Genomic DNA, 25,984 nt, shown 5'->3' with positions numbered 1-25,984 from the left:
ATTAAGACTAATGAGAGGAACCTCCGCTCATCCATAGCGTCGTCCTCAAACACCCCAGATTTAGGACAGCTAAGTTTGGGGGTACCACCCTTGATGTACAGGGACCCATTCTTTGGAATGCACTACCAGCTCAGATACGGCAGATCCAAAGCTACTCTCTGTTCAAACAGGCCATAAAAACTCGCCTCTTTAACCTGGAATAACTTGCTCCTGATCCCACGTTCCTTTCTGCCCTGTCCTTTTGTTTGTCTTTTGTTCTCTGTGTGCGCCCTGAGGCCCATGGGCATGTGGCGCATTACAAAAATTAAAATAAATAAACGTTCCCGTCTCCACTCATCTTTGGCTGGGTGCATCATTCTGCTGGCCTCTGGCTGCAGCGATCTTCTGAACCTTTCATTATTTGAAAGTCTGTCTCCCCTCCCACATTTTAGTTCGATATGTCTATAGCTTCCCTATTCATCCTTATGGCCTTCAGGGTTAGTGGCAAGCAAGCATGTGCAAGGTAGATATACGTATACTTTGCATCTTGTGGTTCAGCTTTGGCGAAAGGTATGAATATTTAGAGAATTGTATGTGTGTTTCGTCCTCTACCTGCGTGAGTCATAAGCATGTTTTTCTTATCTATATGCATCAAGCTACTGCATGTTCGTGTAGCTTTGTGAATGGATGGCTATGTACTTCATGTCTATGCGCGGCTATGTCGTGATGTCAGCGATGATGTCATTGATTTCTTGATTTGCAGTCAGTCATCTTGTTCGATTGATGAAATCTCCAGATCATCGATTGCGTACTGTCTAAAGGGCTGTCTGAGAGAGTAACGTTTCTCACAACTGCGATACATTGATGATGATGATGGTGGTGAAGGGTTGAAGAGTGAAGTGCATCTGTCGTGCGTCTGTCTTCAGGCTGAGAGTCGTGTGAGCCATATTTGGACCTCCGTCTTCAATGGCTGTGCCCGTAAGCTACCCGACCGTTCCAGGACATAGAGCACGTGCCAGTTCTATACCAGAGGATAGAGGCACCAAACTGATTGCTTCCTCCATGGCTGATGCTTTCAAGGACGTGATACACAAGGCCATCGCAGCACTATCTGAGCAGGAGAGAAACCAACTCCGAGGGGAGGGGGGTGAAGAGGAATACCAACTCTAGGTGGACCAGACCAACCAGATGATACATGACTGGAGAGGTGCGTACTCTGGAGGGCGAGATGGAGGACGGTGTGTACAGATTACCAAGTCAACTGGTGTCTCCCTACGCTGCCCCAGAGTATAATCTGAGACATCAAGTGGAGGAGTTGCGCCAACCATCCAGGCGATGCAGCTGCAGAGGGTGCAGGCCAAGCCACCGCCTGTAATGACATCCAGCCCAATAGAGTGCGGAAGAGGCTCTACACTGCCATCCTGAGGGAGAGAACACCAGCTCCTCTGGCGCTCTCAAGAGCCACGGCAGCCCTAAGTGAACCAACGGCGTATTGTACTGCTCCAGCTGTGGCATTTCTGCCATAGGTGTGGACAGGATGGCTACACCTGCCATATGTGCCCGAACCCACCGGATAACACCCAAGTTGCGGCAAGGTTCCAGGCCTTGAATAAACCAACACATGCAATGGTGGGACCACAAAGCGGAGCACCCTCAATACTACTACGCTCCAATCGAGTAGAGGCGACAACCAACAAATCTTTGCCACCAGACAGGCCCCAGGCTGCAGTGACAAAACCGATGGGCAAGTCATCTGGGAACCAGCATCCACCCAGACCGGCTTGCCCACCCGAAAGTAAGATCACCTGTAGTCAAACTACCAACAAGCGCAGCACCCAAACATCATGGTCAATACCTGATGGGCTCGTAGGACCACCAGTCACTGTGACAATTGCCATTGCTGGTCGACGGGCATAATCGCTTCTGGATAGCAGCTCACAGGTGACCATAGTTTGAGCCATTCTACAGAAAAAAGCTGGCACATATCCCATTGAAGCCCTTGGCTGGGATGAACCTTCTCGTCGTGGGAGACAACCCTTGCAAATATCTGGCGTACATCCGAGTCAGACTGCAGTTTCCACCCAATGTAGCTGGAGTCCGTACTCCTATCGACACCCTGGTTCTGGTCTGCACCAGTCAGAGTGAAGTTCCCAGAACACAGCTGATGATTTGAACCAATTCCTCGAGGTTTGACGCACTGGCAGCATTATGTCGGGAGATGGCTGGAGCACGATATGCCAGCACGTTGTCCATGCACCACATGTGCCAACAGGCATACTTACAGAGAGAGATCCGTTCGAGAGCTCCACCTGATGGACACATTGGAGATGTTCGCACCACACGGTTCGGCCAGATCACAAACCCGGCACACACCACTGTGATGGTTCCTGGCAGAGTGCGACTCGGCAGGTAGCAATGACCAAGACATCTGGTGATGGAGGCACCAGAACGTGGAGAGCTCCCAGGGGGTTTACTGGTACAGCAGACCCTGTTGACAATGGATGGAACAGACCTGAAGACCGTCAAGGTACCAGTCATTAATGTTACCAATAGGGCCATCCGTATACCAGGATGCGCCATCATCGCACAGTTCCACCTGACTGCACCTGTAGCTCCAGCGAGTGTCGCCACCAGCTCATCCGAGATGGCGTTGGATCCGAAGACCTTGGACTTTGGAGACTCCCTGATCTCCACAAGCCCCTGGTACATTGGCAAGGCCCATGGAGTTGAACATCGGATCTGGGTGTGTGATGAGTCCCTGCAGGGAGCGATCACAACGCCTGGCCCCAGGACACTTGGAGGAAGTACGCTGCCATCTGGATGATCTTCTGCAGGCAGGGATTAACCAGCAGTCCAGGAGCCCCTTCGCTTCTCCTATTGTCGTCGCCGAGAAGAAAAATGGTTATGTCCAGATATGCATCGACTACCGTTGAATCAACACCCGCACTATTCCGGACAAGCACACCACGCCCTGGGTGGACAAGGCACTGGAATGCCTGACTAGGAGTCAGTGGTTTTTCGCCCTGGACTTGCAGAGTGGCTACTACCAGATCCTGATGCATCTGGCGGATCGTGAAAAGACAGCTTTCATCTGTCCTTTTGGATTTTACGAGTTTGTCTGGGTGTCTTAGGGGATCTACGGTGTGCCAGCGACTTTCCAGCGCCTTATGGAGAAGACAGTCTGCGACATGAACCTCCTGGAGGTACTGGTGTACCTAGATGACATCATTGTGTTTGTGACGACTCTGAATGAACACAACAGGAGGCTCATGAAGGTGATGGATCGCCTACGGGAGCAAGGTCTAAAGGTCAGTGTGGACAAGGGCCAGTTTTGCCGGAAAAGTCTCAAGTACATCAGATATATCGTCTCCGCGGATGGCATCGCCGTGGTACCGGCAAAGATGGATGCCCTCCTCACCTGGCCAATACCTCAAACCCTCAAGGAGTTTGTTTCCTGGGATTCTGTAATTACTACAGTAGGTTTGTTGTGGGATATGCCAACAGCGCCTGACCACTTGTGGACCTCACCAAAGGGTACCCACCTACCGAGAGGAGCCGGAAGAACACTGCCAACTCTGCGGACCATCTATATAACCCACAGGAGCCCTTTGGTGAGCTTTGGACTGACCGATGCCAGCAGGCCTTCCAGGAGTGCAAGCAGACCAGCACCACAGCACCAGTTCTGGCCTACGCGGATCCCCAGTTATTTTACATCCTGCATGTGGACGCAAGTCTGGAGGGATTGGGAACTGTTCTCTACCAGAGGACTAATGGTGAGCAAGACGGGTCGCATGAGGCAGAGAAGAATTATCCAGTCTGCAAGTTGGAATGTTTGGCATTGAAGTTGTTCGTTATAGAGAAGTTCCAGGATTAATCTACAGCGCCACCTTCACAGTGAGGATGGTGTGAGGCATGCATGGTATCAAGAGAAAAACAAACTCAAAAGTATCCATTTTAAAACCTTTATTTACTAATGTTCCTGGGTTGGTGGAATGTCTGACTAGCACGAACTCTAAAGTTATGGTTCCCTTAACTGATGTTTCCAATGGCTGTCGTCTAATAGTCCAAGACAAATGTCTGTCTGTGTCTAAACCTACGCTTGCCCTCACGCTTTACAAAAATGTGCTAGGAAGTCTTTTTGACAAGGAAAAATGTGTGATTCAACAAAAATGGCAAACCCAGAGTTGTTTTCAAGTGGTCTTCTCACCAGGTGCAATTTGGTCAATGTCACAAAGATGTGCTCACTGTACTGGGCTGTTCGAAGACCTTCTCCACAAGGCCCTTACAGTGCATTCCAAAACCTTCAAAGTCTCTTGAGTTCCTTCGGGTTCCCTTCCCTAAGCTTCAACTTGTTCACTTTCTTCAATGTGCCTCTTAGTGTTCACTTCCCTAATCTCAGGCCTCTTCCAGCTTTCCAAAACACAAAACAATATGCATCACAGTTCCTTCTTAATCTCTTAGGGCGCCCTTCCTCAAGCTTAGGTCCCTCTAGTTCCAAACACCAATTTATCTGTTTAGGATGTGCCTATATATATATATTTTCGTACATGCCATCCTCTTATGGGGTAGAATCAGAGGCTTTCGAAAACGCCAGGCTCTTTGCCTTTCCTCGGCGCAACCATCCTGACATTCTTGCCCCTCTTTGTTTTTGTGTACTCCTTTTGTGTGTCATGCCACACATGTGTGCTTGTTTCTGTCTTTTGGGGTCACTTGCACACTTTTTTCATTATTCTTTCCTTTCGTGCCTCTTGCACCTTTTTCATTTCCCTTTGTGCCTCTTGCACCTTATGCACGGGCTTCTAGCCCCCTTTGCATTCACATTACTTCACTGTCCCATTTTACTTTCTTTATTCTTACACACACACGCGCGCTTCTTCCCAGTTTCACGCTTATACTTTACACTGTTACTTGTATCAATGTCTTTGCACTATTTGAAATCTTCCTGTTCGCTTCAATTGAACACTCCCACAAACGCAGTCCTCTTTCTTACGCGTTTCCAGTTATACTATGAATCGAGCTCTTCACAACCCGGCTCTGCAATGCATTCAGACTCACCGGGCTGACTTCTGCACTTCGGCTGTATGGGTCACTTTGTTCCAAGGTTAGGGTCTCACCACCTGTCCCTCGGACACTCCTGGGCTTTGTCAGCCATCCAGGGTAACGAGAACTCGCATACACAGGTTCTGCAGGGGACCAGCACGCCTCTCAGTTCCCATACGTGGCCTGTTCTTAGCTCCCTTGCCATGCTTCTGTCGAACTGCAGTTCCTCAGCGTCTCGGCTTCCCGGTCTCTGGCCTCTGCTCCTGGGCAACTCTGGTGTCTCGGTTCCCCTCTCAGCTTGCTCTCCTACTCGCTCATACCTCCGTGTCAGACCCCACCTTTTATAGTGAAAAGACCAGTCAAGTGGAGTCAGGTGTGAATGGTTACTATCAAATGCCTGACGATGCCTGACTCTATTAGTGGGACACTGAGTTGTTTCTGTGATAGGTTGCCCTCATTTTCTGCATGTTATTCCTATGGGTAATCTTTACTGATCTCAGTCACCTCTTCCTTGTCTCAGTATTTGTTGGAAATGGGGAGGGGGGGAACTGGGGTGAGATTGGAAATACCCCATGAAAGCTGAGGGAGAGTAGGTTCTTGGGACTGAGGAATACCATGTCTCGCCCTTGGGTATTCTCCTCCCAATCACCCGTGACCCTCCACTCAGGTCATCCACCCTCGCTTGTCCACCCCCAAGGTCGGGATCCAAAAGCGATGGCCCTTCCCTGTCCACCTGAATGGAAGATCCTGAGGGAGTGGGTGGGAGAACACCGTCAGGTTTCTCACAATGGATAACAACCCCCTTATGTATGTGTTGAAGTCGGTGAAGCCGGATGCTACCGGACACTGTTGGCTTGCTGCACTGTCCACATAAAACTTCAGTCTACAGTGCAGACATGGGCGCACTAACATCAATGCCCTCTCTCTGAAGCCTCATCCTCAGTCGGATTATACAGCTGGATCCGCATCGTGGAAGGGAGTTTTCTTCGGCAGGCGTCGGAGTCATCTTCCAGGCTGCACGTCAGCAGGAGCCAGACAGAGCCAGGACTATGGATTGCTTTGGATCCTTAGCTGAGGCGGTACCCGCCATTTTCTGCAACATCACTAGTCTGGTGGTATCTGAGCCACTGTGTCTGACCCGAGATGAGATCCATATGTCACAGCTAGCGAATACTGGCATGGCTCTGTTCCTGAAAGCCAAGACCACAGGAGTGGTTATGTCCAGAGACGACATCCATGAACCAGACCAAGCTGCAATGCTGAAGGAGTGGAAGATGCTAGTGCAGAAGGGTGGAATCCTGTACAAGGAAAGCAAAGTTGGAGACCGGCTACTACATCGCCTGGGTTTGCCACAGAGATTCCACCAAGCTGTATTGTATACACTCCATGACCAGAATGGACATCTTGGCAGCGACAGAAGTTTTGAGTATATCCGCTCATGGTTTTTCTGGCCCAGACTAGCAGCAGATGTGGAGTATTATTGCCAGCACTCCGCCACGTGTGTCACCAGGAAGACCACGGCTCACACTGCAGATTATCTTCATCTGCAGAGTTCTGGGCCCATGGACCTTATCTGCATCGACTTCCTCAAGCTGGAGATGGACAGGCGAGGAGTACAGAACATCCTGGTGGTGACAAACCACTTCACTCGGTACGTGCAGGCGTTTTCAACCAAAGATCAGCATGCCTCCACCAGTGCCCGCATGTTGTAGGAAAAATACTTTGTGCACTACAGCTGGACGGCCAGGATTCATTCTGACCTGGGACCAGACTTTGAATCGTCACTCATCAAGCAGAGGCTGGAACCGGTTGCACTCAAGAATCACCCTGGGGGGAGCATGCCCAAGTGGAGAGGTTTAATCGGACCCTCTTGGTCATGCTTGGCACCCTGATGCCAGAGAAGAACAGATGGAGTCAGCATGTAGCCAACCTGACCCATGCATACAACTGTACGAAGAATGATGCCACCCAATTTGCACCATATTTCTTGATGTTTGGTGGGCACGCCTGGCTACCTTTGTTTTGGAGTGTCCGCAGACGAAACAGGCAACGAGAACTACGCCAGCTATGTTAAGCATCTCAAGAGCCAACTGGAGCAATCATATCCACTCGCCCAGGCTGCGTTGGAGAAGATGGCATAAGGGATCAAACGCCACTATGACGCCAAAGTCAGGTTTCACGCACTTCAGTCTGGCGATCGTGTGTTGATCCGCAGCCTGGGAAAGAGAGGACTCAACAAGCTAGCCGACAAGTGGGAGTCTCAGGTTTAAATCATAGAGCATCAGCTGGGAGAGCTCTCTGTCTACCCACTGAGAAAGGAATGATGGCCAAGGAATATCAAGACCTTGCATCAGAACCACCTGCTCCCAGTCGGGGATGAAGTTGAGCTAACACTAGAGGTGGCAGAGGATGAACCGGCCACGGAACCGGTGATGAGACTGCAGCGACTCCATGCTGAAAGAAGTTCTTTCGAAGTCTCAATCCCCTGAAGCTTCTCCAGCTACCTAGGCTCAGATAACATCAGATGGAAGCCAGTGGAGATGCAGAGGGTGATCAGTTTGGCATCTACCCAGACCTATGTTTAGATCAGACATTCGTGTGGGTTCCTACACCCACAGAGCCAGATCCCACTCCTAGCAAACCTGAACCCCATCCTCAGAGTATTCCTTCAGAGGTCCTGATCCTGCTCCAATTGCCCCTGCTACGATGGACGTGGCAGAGGAACCCTTACCTATTCCTCTGGAAGATAAGGACCCCGACTTGGTGCAGAGTACTCCGCCAAGTCCGGAAGTAAACCCGCATGAGGCCCTGGATGCTCTCTGTCGTAGGACCAGGGAGATCAGACCTGTTATGAAGTTAACATATGATACACAGGAGCCCAGTGCGTTCCTCTGTCTTCTGCCCCTCCTTCTCTAGAGCAGGTTCCTGAGAGTTTAGGGTTATTGTGGGAGGTACCTGAGATTCAGGGTACTGGGTGGCAACCAGTAGCCTATCCTAAATCATAACTGAATAAATGCATTGATCAGGCCAAAGCTATCCTCCGGGCCGGGGATAGGTTGAAAGGGGGTGAGCATGTAACCCCCGGTCAGGGATTAATGACAGGATTACCTGCGCTTTAAGCCACTCCCAGGATCCCGAAAAAAGAAAATTCGATCCCTGGTGCAGGAGCCGCGCCGGGGGATCAAGCGGGAAAAACTAGAGTAAGGGACCCTTGTGCGTGAGCACCCGAGGGTCCCTTTACTCTTAAAATGGAGAAAAAAAATGGTCACTGCCGGCACTAGCGGAGCCCCCTTTGAGAGTTTTGCAAACCCTTCAGCAGGGTTACGGCGCTCCGCTCTACACCCTGACACTGCTATGGCCCAGGCCTTTATGCTGGCACTCCCCTAATAAGCAGGGAGTGCCTGTAAGCATTGCCACCCCCCAGGTGGCATCCCATCACCGCTGGGCCCTGGAAATCTTTAATGACTGGCACTCCCCATAGCAGGGGAGTGCCCAAAATATGTTTTTAGCCCTCCTGGGGGCTGAATTTAAAATAAGGGTCACCATCTGTTAGGCTGCCTGCCGAAGCTCCATGGGCCACACCTGGCAGACGTAGCCCAGGTGGAGTGAGTTGTGTGGAGGTTCCCCATGTGGCCTCTGAGTGCTGGGCTGCACCTGACATACTCAGCCCAGCCCATGTAAAGACTTTTGGGGCCCCCTCATACTTTCGCTGTTGCAGCTGCTGCCGGTCACTGCCAGCCCTAAAACGACATTGGGGGTCCCCAACACTGCTGCTACCGCCTACTGCCACAAGAGCCACCAAAAAAGAGTGCAGGAAGAAAGAAGAACCCAAGAGCAGCAACAAGGACCTCGAGACAACCCTGGCCTGGTTGTCTTGCAAGTAACATAATTATAGTTTTTAATACAGTGCACTGTATAGACTTTGTATATATTTTCTAAAGGCCCTTTATTGTTTTTAATGGACTGTTTTTATATTTTTGTGTTTTATTTTGTCAGTAACATAGATGCTTAGGATTAACTTAAGTTGTATATAGTGTCTTTTGTTTGCCCCTTTTATAGTAAAACTCACAAAATGATGCTGGTATACTGGAAAACTATATAAGTAAACTTTAAACAATCAAAGAACCGTACACTAGCATTCTTTTGTCAGCCTTTCCTTTTGTGCTCCAATTACTCTTTGTGTTTTCTCCTTGGGGGAGGGGTATTTGGGCAACCTGCCTGCCCTAACCTCTTGATCTTCCCTACCCTTACCACCTTCCTAGCGAGGTACACCGGGGTGATTTTGAACCCAGGAGAGCGGGTTTGGAGACAGGTAAGACACGGGTCAAGTTATAAGTATGTTTTAAAAGATATAGGACCTCATTACAAGGGTGGCTGCCGCCGCCTTAGTCCTGCCTTGAGTATTGGTTTCTCCAAATAGGGCCCCACATAATGCTTCATACTTTTATTGGCCATTTTTTGGAGGGATGTGAGTTGGGGAATGGAGGGGCGAGTGCTTTTAGAAATGACAACGGGGAGAGAAAAGATCACATTTTTTTTAATTTCTACACACTACTTAAACATCTATAAACCGTTCACTTGGTTCCGACCCTGTTATGGAATCTTCGGGACCGAAGAAGTCCTTGTTCAGGCCATGTGAGACTTGCGGCCTGAAGAACGTATACGAGGGAGACAGGCACTCTAAGTGCCTTTATTGTCTGTACCCAAATCATTCGGCCAAAGAATGTGATATCTGCCAAGGGTTCTCGCAAAAGACCCTTCCAGACAGAAATAGCTGCCTAATTTGTTGGCTCAATGAGGCAGCCTACCTGGCGTCGGAGGTCGGCTCATCACGCAGTGACAAGGCAGCCACTCCCTCAGAAAAGAGATCACTGTCATGCCAGAGATCAAAATCTGATGAACCGCTGACAAACAGAGGACCGGTGAGACTAAGTTATCGTCCAGTCATGATAAGGCCAAGCATTCATTACCTTTGAAAAGGCCTCTTTCAAGTGGTGAAGGGTCACAGGTACTCTCTAAGCACTCGTCTCAGAGCGCTTCCATAATGTCTCGGTCGGAGGGACCAAGAGAGAAGGGCTCACACCCGTAAATGTTGGCAGACTTGTCCTGATAATCTCCATCGTCGAAGAAGTCTTCTTCCACTGGCAAGAACCATCACTTGTCATCAGGATCCCACAGGTCTTCTTCCGGACACAAGTCCACAAAACACCCCTTGAAGCCCAAATCGTCATCCAGACCGGCGTCTTCACCAACGACGTCAACTATGACGACGAAGACCACGTCAATGACAGTAGTGCCTCCATTAAAGTCTCAACTCCTGTCGACGACTGCATCGACGACGGCTAAGTAGTCAACCATCACCTCGATGACAATTACGTCGACTCCCATTCCTTCGACGAACACCTCGTCGACGATGAAGGAAAAATCCCCAGCGAAAAAACAGACGCGTACATAGTCTACTGGACCGGAGTGTTCTGAATTGGAGACAGAAGTTCTGCCCCAAGGGCATATTAAAACAAGCAACTGGGCCTACAGTACCTGACCAACCTCTTTTGGAAAGGTCCCCAACCATATTACCTGAGGAGATTCTGCAACACGAAATTACATTGGATTTCAAGGCACCTCCTTATGACGATCAGGCAGTTTTCGAGTCAGATCCTGAGTAAGGAGGTTCACAACCACCTTTTCCAGATCTATCTGTGTTGGGCCTGCAGCAGACATCTCAAACACCTTCCTTACCATCCACGTCAGTAGACATGGTAGATATCCAATCCCAATATCCTCTCCTAAATCCTCGCTCCTTACTATCTATGCAGGTCCTCTTCTCTCGAGTTTCTCCTCCGACAACTGGATGGTAGGCTTCCTACCCCTCAGGCTCCAACAGTCCAGCCATTTGAAAGCCCACAGGTAACACCTCAACAGAAGGACACTTCTGAATCTTTTCGGGACCAGGGCACTCGCCCTAGAAGGCAATACCTGGCGAAACCTCCTCGCCCGTCTCCAAGAGCTCTTAGCACTCGACAGAGAGAACAGGAAGAAGGTGAGCTGGTTGACATGTACCAGGACACTGCTCCACAGAACACACTTTCCTCCGGCTCCTCTTCTCCGAGGAGAGCGGACACTTGGGACACAGACCCAGATCAGGATGCACCAGGTAGTCCGGCTCAACCATCTGCCCCGGACGACATAGGAGCATTCCACTCCATGATGGCTAAGGTCTGCCAGAAGTTCGGCCGAATTCCAGAGGAAGAAAAGAAGAATTGCTTCTTATTTGATCACATGGGGAAAAAGTAAAAAGGCTGTCTTTTCAATTCCAATCCTGGATGACGTATGGCAGGAAGGCCTCAGTACAATGAAACACCCATTTATGGAACCAGCAGTGAGAGGTTGCTTGGATAAAAAAATGTAAAGCTCCAGAATCCACTCTGAAGTTTCTAACATCACAACCAACACCGGAGTCTGTTGTATCAGCTGCAGCTAGCTGGAAAGCATGCACACAACACAAGTGTGCCACTCCTCCAGAAAGTGAAAAAAAGTTGGATGCCTTTGGGAAGAAGGTTCTTACTATAGGAGCGACGACCGTGAAAGCAGCAAATTCTTTGGCCATTGTCGCAAGATATGACCGGGAAATGTGGCATCGGTTAGCCCCACTATTGGACCACCTGCCAGAACAGCAAAGGAAGGAGGCTATGCTTTTGGTGCGAGAGGGGGAAAAGGCTTCAAACCACAGCATAAATATTGCTTCAGACCTTGCCGAGACCGGCTTTAAACAAATTAACAATGGGTAGTTTTCAGGCGCCAAGCGTGGCTTATCTGCACAGATTTCTGCCAGGAGGTACAGCACAAGGTAGTAGACATGCCATGCAAGCGCGAGTATCTTTTTGGTGAAAAGATAGACAAGGCTCTAAAGGCCATGGAAGCTGATTCGGACACAGCAAGGTCACTTACAACTCTGCAAAGCAAAAGATCTTTTTGCCCATTTCGTGGAGTCTCAGGAAACTCCAGATTCTCGGCCTCTCGGGACAACAAAGGATACAATAGATCCACATATTATTCGCAAGCCTACAAGCGTAACTTCCAAGCCACCCAACGCAGCAGAGACTACCAGGGTCAGAGAAAAAGGGGTTCTTCCTTCTCCCGAAGAGGCTGTCAAAACAAAACACAGCAATGAGTGCCACAAAGTCAAATAGGAGGGAGCGGTGGCGTTCCACCCCAACGATGGGCATTCAATCACCACAAACAGATGGGTACTAGATGCTATCCAGTACGGCCACTTGTTGGAGTTCAAATGTCCACAATTTCCCATTCCACCCATAAAGGCATCTCAATCACACCTTCACATCTTGAGAAGAGAGTTACGTCTTATGTTACAACAAAGGGCCATCGAGATGGTACCGGTCTCAGCAAGGGGAAAGGGTGTGTATTGAAGATTCTTTACGGTCAAGAAACCAAATGGAAAGTGGCACCTGATTCTAGACCTTCGGGGGCTAAAGAAAAACACATGGAAAAAAAATTCAGGATGATAACGTTGCAAGACGAAATAAGAGCAGTGCAGCCCCAAGAATTCTTAGCGTCCCTAGATCTCAAGGATGCATATTTTCACATACTGATTCACCCAAAGCACCGAAAATTCCTCAGGGTTACAATGGGCAACTGCCATTTCCAGTTTCGAGTTCTCGCCTTTGGCTTAAAATCAGCACCCAGAACATTCACCAAGTGTCTGGCTCATGCAGCAGCTTTCCTCCGGAGGAAAGGCCATCACGTATACCCATACTTGGACGATTAGTTGGTTTGGGGATCAACTTACCAACAGACGTTGGAGTCTCTCAACAGCACCGAGCTTCTACTACGACTGGGCTTTGCCATCAACTGCAGCAAATCCTGCTCGACTCCCTCAAAGAGCTTTGTCTTCCTGGGAGCACAATTCCTGACAAACCACAATCAGGTGAAACCCTTGGGGGAAAGAGTATGGAACTTCCTAGCTCTAGTGGGCTCATTTACACCAAACAAGTCCGTCACAATCCGCTATTAAATGGCTCTCCTTGGCACCGTGTTATCATACATCCCTCTTTTTCCAAACAGTCGCCTACACATGCACCCAGCAGAGAAATTTCTCTCATCCAGATGTTCCCAGACCCAGGGCTCCTTGTCGGACAGAGTAGTCATCTCCTGGCCGCTGGCAGACACCGTAGAATGGTGGACTCACCCCTACATCATCACACGGGCATGCCTCTGGTGGAACCAGACTTCCTATACACGGTCATGACTGATGCTTCACCAAGAGAATGGGGTGCTCATTTAAACCAGCTCCAGGTCAAGGGCAGTACACTGGGCTCTCCTTTCTCCCCCTCAAGGGCTCGGTGGTGCGGGTTCTCACCAACAACACAAACACAATGTTCTACATGCGGAAGCAAGGAGGGACATGCTCAGAGATACTATCCCAGGTAGCATAAACCATCTGGCACTGGCGCCATCCAGCACAACATTATAATCTTAGCCTTCCACCTACCAGGCATACAGAATGAACAGGCAGATAACCTCAGCAGGGATTCCTCACAGACACACAAGTGGTAACTGAACAGCACCCAGGTGGCAAAGATCTTCGCGAAATGGGGCCTTCCCCCTCTAGACCTTTTTGCCAGCCCCGAAAACAAGCAATGCCAGCAGGATCCCTCATCCAAATTCCCGGGGAGATGCATTCTCCTTCCCGTGGACTGGAATGTTTGCCTACGCGTTTCCCCCTTTCCTCGCATAAGGAAAACTATGCAAATGAGTCGCCAAGCTCCTTGCAAGATCATCTTGGTGGCCCCGTTCTGCCCAGGCAGACCTGGTTCTCCGACCTTCTTCACTTGGCAGTGGACGATCCTTTCACCTAGAATCCCAGCCGGATATCCTGTCTCAGAACAAAGGGATGATATTACATCACATCCCAGACTCCCTCAAATTGGCAGCATGGCTCCTGACCAATCTGAGTTCGGAAATCTAAATGTACCTCAAGACTGTCGCCGCATTTTTGCAATCGCAAAAGCTCCATCCACCAACATCTCATATGCCCGTAAGTGGAAGAGATTTTGTGCTGCTTGTGACGGAAAAGGACATCTACTCCTCTTTACAGTGACGGATTAATCAAGCATTTTTTGAAGGGCCTTTTTCTAACCTTTCCCCACCAAGGGAAAGGATTCCTCCTGTTTGGAGTCTTAACCTAGTTCTAACAGCCCTTATGAAACCTCCTTTTGAGCCCAACATCACATTTCTCACTTTGAAGGTGATTTTTCTGGTGGCCATTACGTCTTCGAGACAGGTATCGGAACTCCAGGCCTTGGTGATTGATCCACCATATCTACATTTCATGAGGGACAAGGTGGTTCTCTCTAGAACCCGCATTTCATTCCTAACATTACGTCGGAATTTCATAAAAATGCAACAATCACTCTTCCAACCTTTTTTCCTAATGCCTCTACTCCTGCTGAAAAGGCTCTGCATTCTCTACACGTTAAGAGAGCATTGAAGTACTGCTTGGATTGCACAAGATCATTCAAACCCTCTAATCGGCTCTTTTTGGCTTTTGGCCCTTCTAATAAAGGGAGGTCGATTTCGAAACAAGGTATCTCACGTTGGGTGGCTTCTACTATATCCTTCTGCCACACAAAGGCCAACAGACCATTACAATTAGCTCCCAGAGCTCATTCCATGAGGTCCACGGAGGCCTCAGCAACTCTATGGTCGGTGGTACCCACCAGGGAAATTTGCCAGGCAGCAACATGGGCAGTGCCCCAAACTTTCACCAGGCACTACTGTCTACATCAACAACATGCCGAAGATGTGCAGATGGGACGGGCAGACCTCCAACGACTGTTCCAGTAAGGTAAGCCCTGCAGCTTCCGGTGTTTGCTCCTGTTTTTTACCTTAAGGCTATATGCTGTTTCTTATGTTCATGTTTACTTAAGGTTTACTTTCTGTTTGCCTGAGATACACTTCCAAGCTTTTCTTCTGCTACAAAATCTATTCACAGCATGTGAATCCATGAAAGATCCAATGCTGGATAAGGGAGTAGTTTCTTACCCGTAACATGTGCCTACCAGCCTCCCCCCTCAGGCAAACATCCTTTGAGGCCTCCTTTTGGAGTGGTTACAATCTGAGGGGACGCTGTGGGGCACAGGGCTATTCACTCTACTTCTCATTGGTGCTGGCAAAAGCACCCACAACGATGTTGATGGCACACTTAAGGTGTCAACGTTTTTTCCATCAGAAAACTACTATATTAAAGTTACCAGGGTTTCCCAGCCTGACGATGGGGAATATTCACAGCATGTGAATCCTTGAAAGATACCAATGCTGGAGGAATGGAGTTACAGGTAAGAAACTACTCCCATATTTATGATTGTATCCTCTGCGTTTACCACAAGCTGCCGTAATTGTAGCCTGCTCGCAAGTTCATCCATGTGAAGGCAACGCTTCCTGAGCCTCGATATGAGATGGTTTTCAAATCCTGGACCATTCCAATTCTATACTTATCATGAAAATTATTAGTGAACAGATGTCCATAATACACATTATTACTTCACTTTAAAAGGGTTACCATGCACTCTCAACTTCTGCTACTTTGTCCACAATTGTTGTATTTCAATGAGTTTACACTCATTAAAACACCCTGCGCTTTTGTGTCCATTTATTTATAAATAGTTGACTCTTAAATGTGGTGCTGACATATATTTTGCACATTGGCACTTTATCAAGGCAGTAGCAAAGGCACGGCACGTTTTAATGTAGCTATTGTTTATTCTCAGCAGTTAAACAAGTAATGTTAATGAATTAAGTGATTAATATAATTGTTTACATAAGTTATCACATTTATAACGTGGTTTGTTTTGATAGTTTTTCTTAAATAGAGAGAGATGGTATTTTACCTCAACGTCCTTCTCCTTTGTTATGACAATGTTTCCAGTGTTGATGTACATCTGAGATTCATTTATGTTCTTTTTATTTGAATGTTAAGGCCCCTAAAATATATGCCTCCCGTTTCATATTGCATGGAACTACTTTAGCAAATGGGGCACTGTGTGCATAAGCTTGCTCTGCTGCTGTCTGTGCGCTTTACCTATTCCACCTGAGCTGTTGCCGCGTAAGGCTGCTTGGGGAGCTTGAGAGATGCATGCTCTTGATGCAGCCGCTTTCTTGAACATTAGGCTAGGAAAAGCTGCTGTCTGTGCGAGGACTTGTTCTTTTGATTCATGTGTTTAACTATTGGCAAGGTATTCTACTGGTGGCTGCAGTGCGCCTGCCTCCTGCGCCTTACAATTGTGGCAGATGTGTTTGCTTGTCTTCTTCAATGAGACTGTCATTTGTTGCCCCACATAGCTCCAGAAACATCACACAGGAAGAAAGGAGGGCGCACGGTCGGTTGAGGTCCTGGCAGAGGGGCCAGATTCTTCAAACAATGGCTACAAGCAGCCAGAGAAGGGCCTAAGTCTTCTAGTGCAGCATGTGCTGGGCAAACCGCTCGATAAAACGCAGCAACTATCCGACTGGGAGAAGCGCCCCCTGCGGGAGGAGCAGATAGTGTATGCAGGTACGTCTGCACACTTGCATCATTATTATAATGCTGAATAAGCAGCACCTCTAATCTGCACTGGATACGAATATGATAACATTATAATGCATATTAGAGTTCACGTGAATAGGAGAATGGCATCCAAAGGTGGCTATGTGGTTGTACTTGGAGGTACGAGCAGAACTGACCACCATGGCTAACAAATGAAGATGCCAGGTGAATGGCACATAATGGAAGAATTATGCTTGCACGCGCTGACGGCAGGGCGGAGGATGGGATGGGCGTAGCCTATGTCTGTAACCATGTAGCTTGTCCTAAACTGCACCCAGATCCCTCGGGGTCAGGTGCGCTATAGAAATAAAATAAACAAACTAGCATATGCAGTGTTGGGATTTAACAATGTGACTAAGGGATACTAACTGAGTGTCTAATAGAAGCATCCAATGTGATTCTGTTGACAGAAAAGTGCACCAAAGATATAAAAGAGGTGAGATGAGATGGTAAAAGATAACGGGCACTTCCTTGTATGCTAGGTACCTAGCAACTGCCAAGAGCGCATGCACCCCCATTTCAGTGGCTCTTTGCACAAGTAGCGCTATATTCTTTTTTTTTTTAAAACCAATTTATTCAAATGTTCCATTAAACAAGAAAACACACAATAACTTCAACATTTACAACCGAAACCCCTGTAAATGACAAAAATAATTAAACCCCAACCCCTCCCCCAAATCAATCCTACTAGAATGTCATGACCAATCCTAAAACCTTGGAGAACAGAGAGAATGAAAGTAGGGAGAAGAAAAAGAAGAGAGAAAAACTTTATTTATATATATATTATGAACATTTAAAATATCAGAAATGTATTTATCTTCAAACTTCTCCTTGTGACACATGCTCAGTACAGATCCAAATTCAAGAAGCCCCCCCCCCTCAATTTTCTTAAACAGGGCTGCTTTTTTCTGCATTGTTAGAACCACCTTTTCAATGTTGCACATTTAAAACATTTCTTCCACCCAATTCAATGTTAGAAAACCAGTTGACTTCCAATTTCACAGAATTTGTTGTTTTGCCACTAAAACCCCTTTAAAAATCCAGGGTACTTGATGATGACTCAAACCCTCCAATATCTTATCTTCTCCCAGGATCAATGTCTCAAAATCAAATTCTAAATCTTCATTCACCACCCTGTTCCTCAATCCGGCAATTCCTCTCCAAAAATCTCTTACCTTGAAACACTCCCAAAACATATGTTTCAAAGTTCCTCGATCGTGGCCACACCCCCAACAAGTGTCCGTCATGATCAATCCTTGCTTATGCATTCGAACCGGAGTCCAAAAACACTCTGTTCAGGATCTTAACTTGTCGTGCCTGTTCTCCAACATTCAAAGACATCCTCCTGATGTTCCCACACAGAGATTCCCATCTTCATTGCGTCATTTCCTCACTTAGGCATGCCGACCATGTTTCCAAGATCTTTTTATTCCCCTCTGAATACCTGCTTAACAGGTTTTACATCTTAGGTACCATGTTCTCTTGACTGCCTATTTTCTTAATAGTATTCAATAAGTCTGAATTGTCCAATTTTGGCAAATTCACTGTGCGTTTCAAACTCCTATATTCTCCGTAAGTGCAGTCAGATAAGTTGTATTCTATTTTTAATTCTTGAAACGTTTTCCACCTTTCTTCTTCAAATAAATCTTACATTTTTTGGATGGATTCCTGCTGCATAAAAATGTATCCAAAATACAGTTTTGTTCTTTATCTTCATTACTGGATTCAACCAGTGTTTATTAGACCTGGTTTAATTTTCAATGTCGTTTCATACGCCCTCCAGGTAGATCTCAAAATTTCCGTCAAGGCAGAAGGAGCCCCACAGTTTGCACTGGAAGTTGACAGGACTGCCCATGTGCTTATTGGGCCCACCATGTTAGCCTCAGCGATTGCCCAATCATCCTCTTCGTCTACAATGAAAGGCATAATATGTCGCAACCTGAATGCTTCCTGGTAATGCTCAAAGTTAGAAATGTTTAATCCCCCATCTCATTCTCTAGTTGTAGTTTCCAAAACTTCAGTCTTGGAACCTTTTTTATTCCATATGAATTATTGGATTATACTATCCACCTTCTTCCATATTTATTTCTTCACTGGAAGATGGATCATACTCATGATATAGGTTCTCCAGCATGGGGTCTGGCATGGATTCACATGCTCATGAATATTCCCCGTCGTCAGGCCGGGAATCCTCAGTAAAGAAAAAATCAGTATCAGTTTCGTTTCTGATCTGTCTTTCTCAGTGGTAACCAATCACTGGTCTCTGGGTCATACTGCCCCCAGCCAATGACTGCCCTCTCCCTAAGCCCCGCCTCTGGCAGCCATCTTCAGATTTTTACCGCATGCTCAAGTGTTTGGAGACCTTGTGTTTAGCTCTCGAGCTTTTGCTGCGTTTTGGTGCTTTTTCAAAGAGAATTTCTCATTTTTCGGTCAGATAGAGCCTCAAGCTCCAGCGTCTCTACATCCGATTAACGGGGATCCGTGTCGGATTTTTCTACCCCCCTCAAGGGTGAATATTTTGTCAAGTTACGCTTCTTGGAGGATTCCGGAAGTTTCTGCGGCCTACCCGAACATGGCCCAGGAGAAAGGAAGCTCGACGCCCGGAAAGCTGTTCAGGGTTTGCTCTGGATGCCAGCTGCAGAATGTGTTCAAGGAGGACGAGCACTTGAAATGTCTCTACTGCCTTCATGAGGACAAGACGCACGTGGAGAAGGACTGTGCGTTTTGCAGGAACATGTCGGAACGGACCATCAGGGACCGACACCTTTGTCTCTCCAACTGGCTGGAAGGAAAGAGCCCATCAGATGAGAAGAAGAAGTCCGAGCGGTCTTCTAAGTCCTGTGAGGGTGCCCCGGCGACGGGGGCCCAACAGAAGGCAAAGCACCGCGAGTCCGCGGGCACCGGGAACGCTGAAAGGTCAGGCTCTTCGGCTGCCAGGCAGGGCGCTCCTTCCCCGGCACCATCAACTACGAGCCAACGCTCTGGTTCAGGGAAGAGGAAATCCGAGAACCCGGGTAAGCTTCTGGGAAGGCCCCGGTCGATCTCGAAGGATTCAGCCGAGGGGGAGCGAGGCGGTGACCCTCCCCCCAAGGTGAAGGCCTCAAGCACACCCAAGGCGGTGAAGGCCTTGATTCACCCAGCCAAGGCCTCTATCGAGGAAGTCGCGGCGGCCCTGGCGCAGCCTGTGGAGGCTACACCAGTAGCGGTGACCTTGGGGCCCAGAGTCTCCCTGCCTCCGCGGAGGGAAGCCTCTTTCAGACCCATCGAAAAGACCCCCGTGAAGACCCCGGAAAAAGAGGGGGGGCGGTGGCCATTGTGGACACGGACACAGCATCCGAGGAGGAGCTGGTAGAAGTCTTAGAGGGCCTCGACGAGGGTGTCGAAGAGGCCCGTCCCCACAGGAGGGATCCCAACGAAGGTGACGACGAGAGTGACGGCGGCACCTGCGAGGGTCCTAGTCACCCGTCGCTTCCGGAGCCACAGAATAACTCGGCGGCCATTTTGTTGGCGACACAATCCTTATGTCCGGAGATAAGGACGAGATTGCCCTTACCACCGATGGAGGATCCGGAACCAGGCTCGACGGAGGAGCCAGAGCCAGAGCCAGGCCCGGCGGGAAGCCCCCCGAACAAGAGAAGACGGATCCATCCAGCCCCGCCTTTTCAGCCCTCGCGGCCTGCTCAGCCTTTACCCATGCCCCCCAACCCTGGGATAACGCGGGAACGGACACGGCTACGATGGGTACCGACGACGACGGCGGTGACAACGGAACGGAGCTCCCATCGCCCCCAGCTCGGGCCTACCCGCCCGACGAGATTGGATCTTTCCATGCAATGATAGCCAGGGCATCCAAGCTTTTTCAGCTCTGCCCCGAAGAGAAGAAGGAGGAAGGGTTTCTTTACCAACGGCGTGAGGCCAAGAGGAAGACAGTCCTCGCCGTGCCTCTACTGGATGAGTGCCTTAGGGCACAACCGACCCCTGACTCTGTCCTCTCAGCGGCGGCCAAGAAGAAAGCGGGGGGGTCATCGGCCTCAACGTCAACTTCCCCGCCGGACGGCGAAGGAAAGAAGCTGGACGCAATGGGACAACGAGTTATCTCGTCAGCGGCAACAACGATTAAGGCGGCCAACGCCCTTGCGATCGTGGCCCGCTACTACAGGGAGTTATGGTACAAGATCGAGGCCCTGGAGATCTTGCAAGAAGGCAAAGTGGCGTCTGACCACACCATTACGGTGGCAACGGACATTGCCGACACCGGTTTCCGCCAGCTAGGCAACAGCGTTTGCCTTAGATGACGAGGGTGGCTCAAGGCGACGGATTTCCGCCAGGAGGTACAAGCCAAGGTTTTGGACATGCCGTTCGACGGGAACAATCTGTTTGGGAAAACAGTGGATGAGTCCCTCCAAACCATCAAGGCGGACACAGAGACAGCTAAGGCCCTAGGCGTTCTCCGACAACGAAGGCCGTCCTTTTGGAGCACCGGAGGCAAGCAGGGTGCCTCCAAGGGATTTGGCGGTGGCTCCTCTACGTACCGCCAAGCGGCCCGCTCCTTGTCGCAGGAAGCCTATAGCGGACGAGGCAAGTCGGGTGGACCCTGCCGTCGGCGCCAGGGAGGCCAAGGCGGCAAGGCGTCCCCCAAGCAAGATTGAACCGACAGCGGTGTGGGGCCCCCACCGAAGCACCCCAGTGGGAGGCCGGCTGGCGACGTTCATCAGCGTGTGGGAGTCCATCTCCACCGACCGTTGGGTGCTGGAGGCCCTGGCCCAGGGGCACGCTCTCGAATTTCTAAAGAAGTGCCCCCGCATTCCACCCGTGGCGAGGAAGGAAAATCGCGTCCCTCAACTGCTATTGGAGGTAAGGGCGATGCTCAAAAAAGGTGCCATCGAGCTTGTCCCGAAGAGGCTACGGGGCTCCGGAGTATACTCAAGGTACTTCCTTGTTAAAAAAGAAGACGGGAGTATGGCGCCCCATCCTGGACGTGCGACGACTGAACAAGTACATCAAGGCACAGAAGTTCCGGATGGTAAACCCTCCAGCACGTGCTGGGACAGCTGGAGGAGGGTGATTTCCTGTCGTCGTTGGATTTGGAGGATGCGTACTTCCACATCCCCATTCTAAAAGGACACCGAAAGTTCCTCAGGTTCGGATTGAAGTCGGCACCCAGGGTGTTCACCAAGTGCCTCGCACCGGTGGCGGCGCGGCTGCGCCTGCAGGGGACCACGTCTAACCCTACCTGGACGACTGGCTCATCCGAGCAAGGACAAGGGAGCTCGCCGTAGATCACACAGCGAAGACCGTCCAGCTGCTCCCGGACCTGGGATTCTCCATCAACTTTCCCAAATCCCACTTGGTCCCATCGCAAGTCGCACTATTTCTGGGAGCCAAGCTCGACACAGTGGCGCGTCTGGCATCGCCGTCGGAGGAAAGGACGAAGGCCATCCAGGGCAAGGTGCAGCGTCTGCTGGCCACGGACGTGGCCAGGGTGAGGTCCATCAAGTCCCTCCTCGGGATGATGTCCTCCTGCATATATCTTGTGCGCCTGTGCAGGCTTCGGATGCGCCCTCTGCAAGAGTTCCTTGACGCCCGCTGGATCCAAGCGACGGGCAGCTTCGAGGACAGGATTCCGCTCAACGAGACATTCCGACGAGCGATCCGGTGGTGGGGCACCCGCGCTCATCTGACGGCAGGCACAGACTTTCAGACCCCATCCTACCAGATAACGGTGACGACGGATGCCTCCCTGGAAGGGTGGGGAGCGCACACCGGAGAACTTCACGCAAGAGGCCTTTGGCTCCCAGAGGAGAAGACACTCCACATCAACATCCTGGAGCTCCGTGCAGTGTTCTGGGCCCTCAGGTCCTTTCTCCCGTCCCTCAAGGGCAAGGTGGTGAGAATCTTCACCGACAACACCACCACAATGTTCTACATCCGGAAGCCCAGGATCTGTGGCGTTGGGCCGTCGCCCAAGGGATGTTTCTGGTGCCCTTTCATCTGGCAGGGATAAAGAACACCATCGCCGACTCACTCAGCAGGGAGCTACGCTCATGCCACGAGTGGGAACTATGTCAGGATCAAGTGGATCGACTCTTCCGACGATGGGGAAAACCCCAGATCGACCTGTTCACGACGGTGATGAACTCCAAGTGCCAGAGGTTCGCCAGCAGGTTTCCCCAGCCGAGAAGCATGGGCGATGCTTTCTCGTTCACCTGGGACGGCCTGTTCCTATATGCGTTCCCTCTGTTGCCGTTGCTGCTCCGACTCGTCAACCAGCTCAAGAAGTCCCGGTGCAGGATGATCCTCGTCGCACCGTCGTGGCCGAGGCAGATCAGGTGCCCGAACCTTCTGGACTTGTCAGCGTCCCCACCAGTCAAGCTGCCGACGGACGTGGGTCTTCTCTCCAGAGAAGGAGGCGCCATACTTCATCACGACCCGGAGTCGCTGCACTTGCAGGCCTGGCTCCTGCAGCACTGGAGTTTGGAGGGTACGATATCCCGGCTGACTGCAGAGAGGTCCTTGCAAAGGCCAGGGCGTCCTCAACTCTCAAGTGCTACGGACATAAGTGGAAGAGGTTCTCTGTCTGGTGCCGTGCACAGAAGATTAACCCTCTACGGATTACGGCCCCTCAAATGCTGCCGTACCTACTGTCGCTGGCCAAGGCTGAACTGGCTCACGCCTCCATCAAGATACATCTGGCTGCGATCTCCTGATACACCAGAACCACGGGACGGGCGTCCTTGTGGTCCCATCGCCTGGTGAAGGAATTTATGAAGGGACTGCTCCAATCGTTCCTGCCGGTGAAGGCCCCCGCCCCGGCGTGGGAGCTCAACGTGGTGCTGACCAGGCTCATGGGCTCACCATTCGAGCACCTGCATTCGGCACTGTTGAAGTTCCTGTCGTGGAAGACTGCGTTTCTTGTGGCCATCACCTCCGCACGACGAGTGAGAGAGATCAAGGCCCTATCCTGCAAGCCTCCATACTTGACTTTTCACGACACGAGGGTGGTGCTGAGGACGCACCCCTCTTTTATGCCCAAGGTGCCGTCGGACTTCCACCTCAACGAGCCCTTGGTGCTACCTGTTTTCTTCCCGTCTCCTTCGTCACCAGCCGAGAGGACTTTGCACTCGCTGGATGTGGCTAGAGCGCTGAAGTTCTACGTGGACCACAGAGTTTTCAGAAGACATCACAGCTATTTGTGAACTTTGGACCTGTGAATCAAGGGACGGCTCTCTCGAAGGCTTCCATTTCCAGATGGCTCTCCGGCTGCATCATGCACTGTCATCGGTTTGTAAACCGACCGTTGCCTGGCCGTCTGAGAGCCCATTCGACCAGAGCTATCGCTGCTACCACGACGTTCTTGGCTGGTGTGCCCCTGCTGGACATCTGCAGGGCTGCTATGTGGAGGTCGACGCACACCATCACGAGATTCTACTGCGTCGACCGGGATTCCAGGGAGGGGTCCAGGGTCGGCCAAGCGGTGCTGCGCAACCTGCTCGCCTAAGGTGAGCCTGGTGAGGAGGTAAGAATTGCTTAATGTTGAGTTTTTGATGTAATGCTTAATGTTGAGCCTTTGCCACCTCCCGTTGGTTGTGCATGTGTGTACTGCTATGTATTCTTATATTCATGAGCATGTGAATCCATGCCAGATCCCATGCTGGAGAAGGAACAAGTTACTTACCTGTAACTGTTGTTCTCCATCATGGGTCTGGCATGGATTCACATGCGACCCTCCCTCCTACCTCTCTGCGGCTCTTCACTTGGTCATAATGCCACTTTGCGTGCTACCAGATCTGAAGATGGCTGCCAGAGGCGGGTCTTAGGGAGAGGGCAGTCATTGGCTGGGGGCAGTATGACCCAGAGACCAGTGATTGGTTACTACTGAAAAAGACAGATCAGAAACTAAACTGATACTGATTTTTTCTTTACCGAGGATTCCCGGCCTGACGACGGGGAATATTCATGAGCATGTGAATCCATGCCAGACCCATGCTGCAGAACAACAGTTACAGGTAACTTGTCCCTTATGTTCGGTGTTCTCATTTTAATAGTGTTTACCTTGCCTCCCAATGACAGGCTAAGCAAGTCCAATCTCTCTATTTCCAATGTTTTCGTATTATCAAATCCATGTTTAGGCTCATAATTTCCTTTATATTCTTCGTAATCCAAATGCCCAAGTAGTTCATCTTAATGGGCACCATCTGAAACCAAAGTTCCTTATCAGCATTCCGTTGGTCGAATGAGTGCAGGGTAAAGCTTCCGATTTGGACCAATTTATCTTATAATTCGACACCAAACCAAATTCCTCAATCAAATTCATCAGGGCCGGAATTGATGTTGTAAGGTCTTGAATAATCACTAGGAGATCATCGATGTACAACCGAAGCTTTTGACAAACCCCATTAAAGTTAATTCCAGTAACCCTGTTAGCTCTTATTAAGCGCTTTGGATGAAAGCGCTGTATAAACAAAATAAATACAAATACAAACATTGCCTCAGCCAGTGGTTCCATTGAAATCACAAAGAGTAAAGGGGATCAAGGACAACCTTGGCGCGTCCCACTCTGCAATTCAAATTTGTCAGATATTCTTCTGTTCGTGTTAATCTCTGCTGTAGGATTTGTATAACACTCTCTAATCAAACTTAGGTACTCAGTTCCGAAATTCATCTTCTCCATTGTTCTTAGCAGAAATTCCCAACGAACACGACCACACGCTTTTTCTGCGTCAAGGGACAAGGCCACTGAATCCATTTTCATTTTTTGGCATTCTTCCAAGGTAAGTAACACATTTCGCTTTTTAGAAGCTGAAACTCTACCCTTTATGAAACCGGCTTGATTAGGATGTATTAATCTTGGGAGAATCTTTTCCAATCTATTCACCAAGATTATAGATAATATTTTATTAATTGCCCCCTCTTTCTCTTCAAGGCATGGGTTATTGTCTTTATTGGCTAGTGTACACAACGACACGTGTTAGCAAGTCGTATACTATGTATACAAGAAAGTACAAAATCTGGCAATAGAACAGATTGCTTTATGCTTCAGACACCACTATACAACAAATGCTGATTATTTCACTATATTATGCTGTTAAAGACGTAATGTGCATAATGCTTTTCATGGCGCGTGGACTTCAAAGTGCTGACAACAGAGCATAAGTAAGGCATTGTCAAGAGCAGATGAAAACGGAACCAAAAGAACAAATAAGGGACTATAGAGAATCACATTCATTTTCCATTGACTAAAACAACTGAGTAGTAGGACATGGTTAACGAAGACTAATAACTAGTCAAACATACCTGTTTAAGTTGATCTCTGCGGTATTATATTATATACGCCAAGTCTCTGATACCTTGTTTATAACAGGA

General features: G+C 49.4%; 1 protein-coding gene across 5 annotated transcripts in view; it reads left to right on the top strand.

The window, feature by feature from the left end:
• Positions 1–25,984, top strand: part of EXD3 (exonuclease 3'-5' domain containing 3) — a 3,187,846-nt gene that overhangs the window by 1,666,876 nt on the left and 1,494,986 nt on the right. For all 5 annotated transcript variants that reach the window (XM_069609779.1, XM_069609780.1, XM_069609781.1 and 2 more), the window contains one exon: positions 16,378–16,588. In XM_069609779.1, the coding sequence (XP_069465880.1) occupies positions 16,378–16,588 (211 nt within the window). The remainder of the gene's footprint in view (positions 1–16,377; positions 16,589–25,984) is intronic.

This window comes from Ambystoma mexicanum, chromosome 8 (genome assembly GCF_040938575.1).
Source record: "Ambystoma mexicanum isolate Mex_15411 chromosome 8, UKY_AmexF1_1, whole genome shotgun sequence".
Taxonomy (NCBI): domain Eukaryota; kingdom Metazoa; phylum Chordata; class Amphibia; order Caudata; family Ambystomatidae; genus Ambystoma; species Ambystoma mexicanum.
The sequence above is the reverse complement of the archived record's forward strand: the minus strand, read 5'-3'. Positions and strand labels throughout refer to the sequence as shown.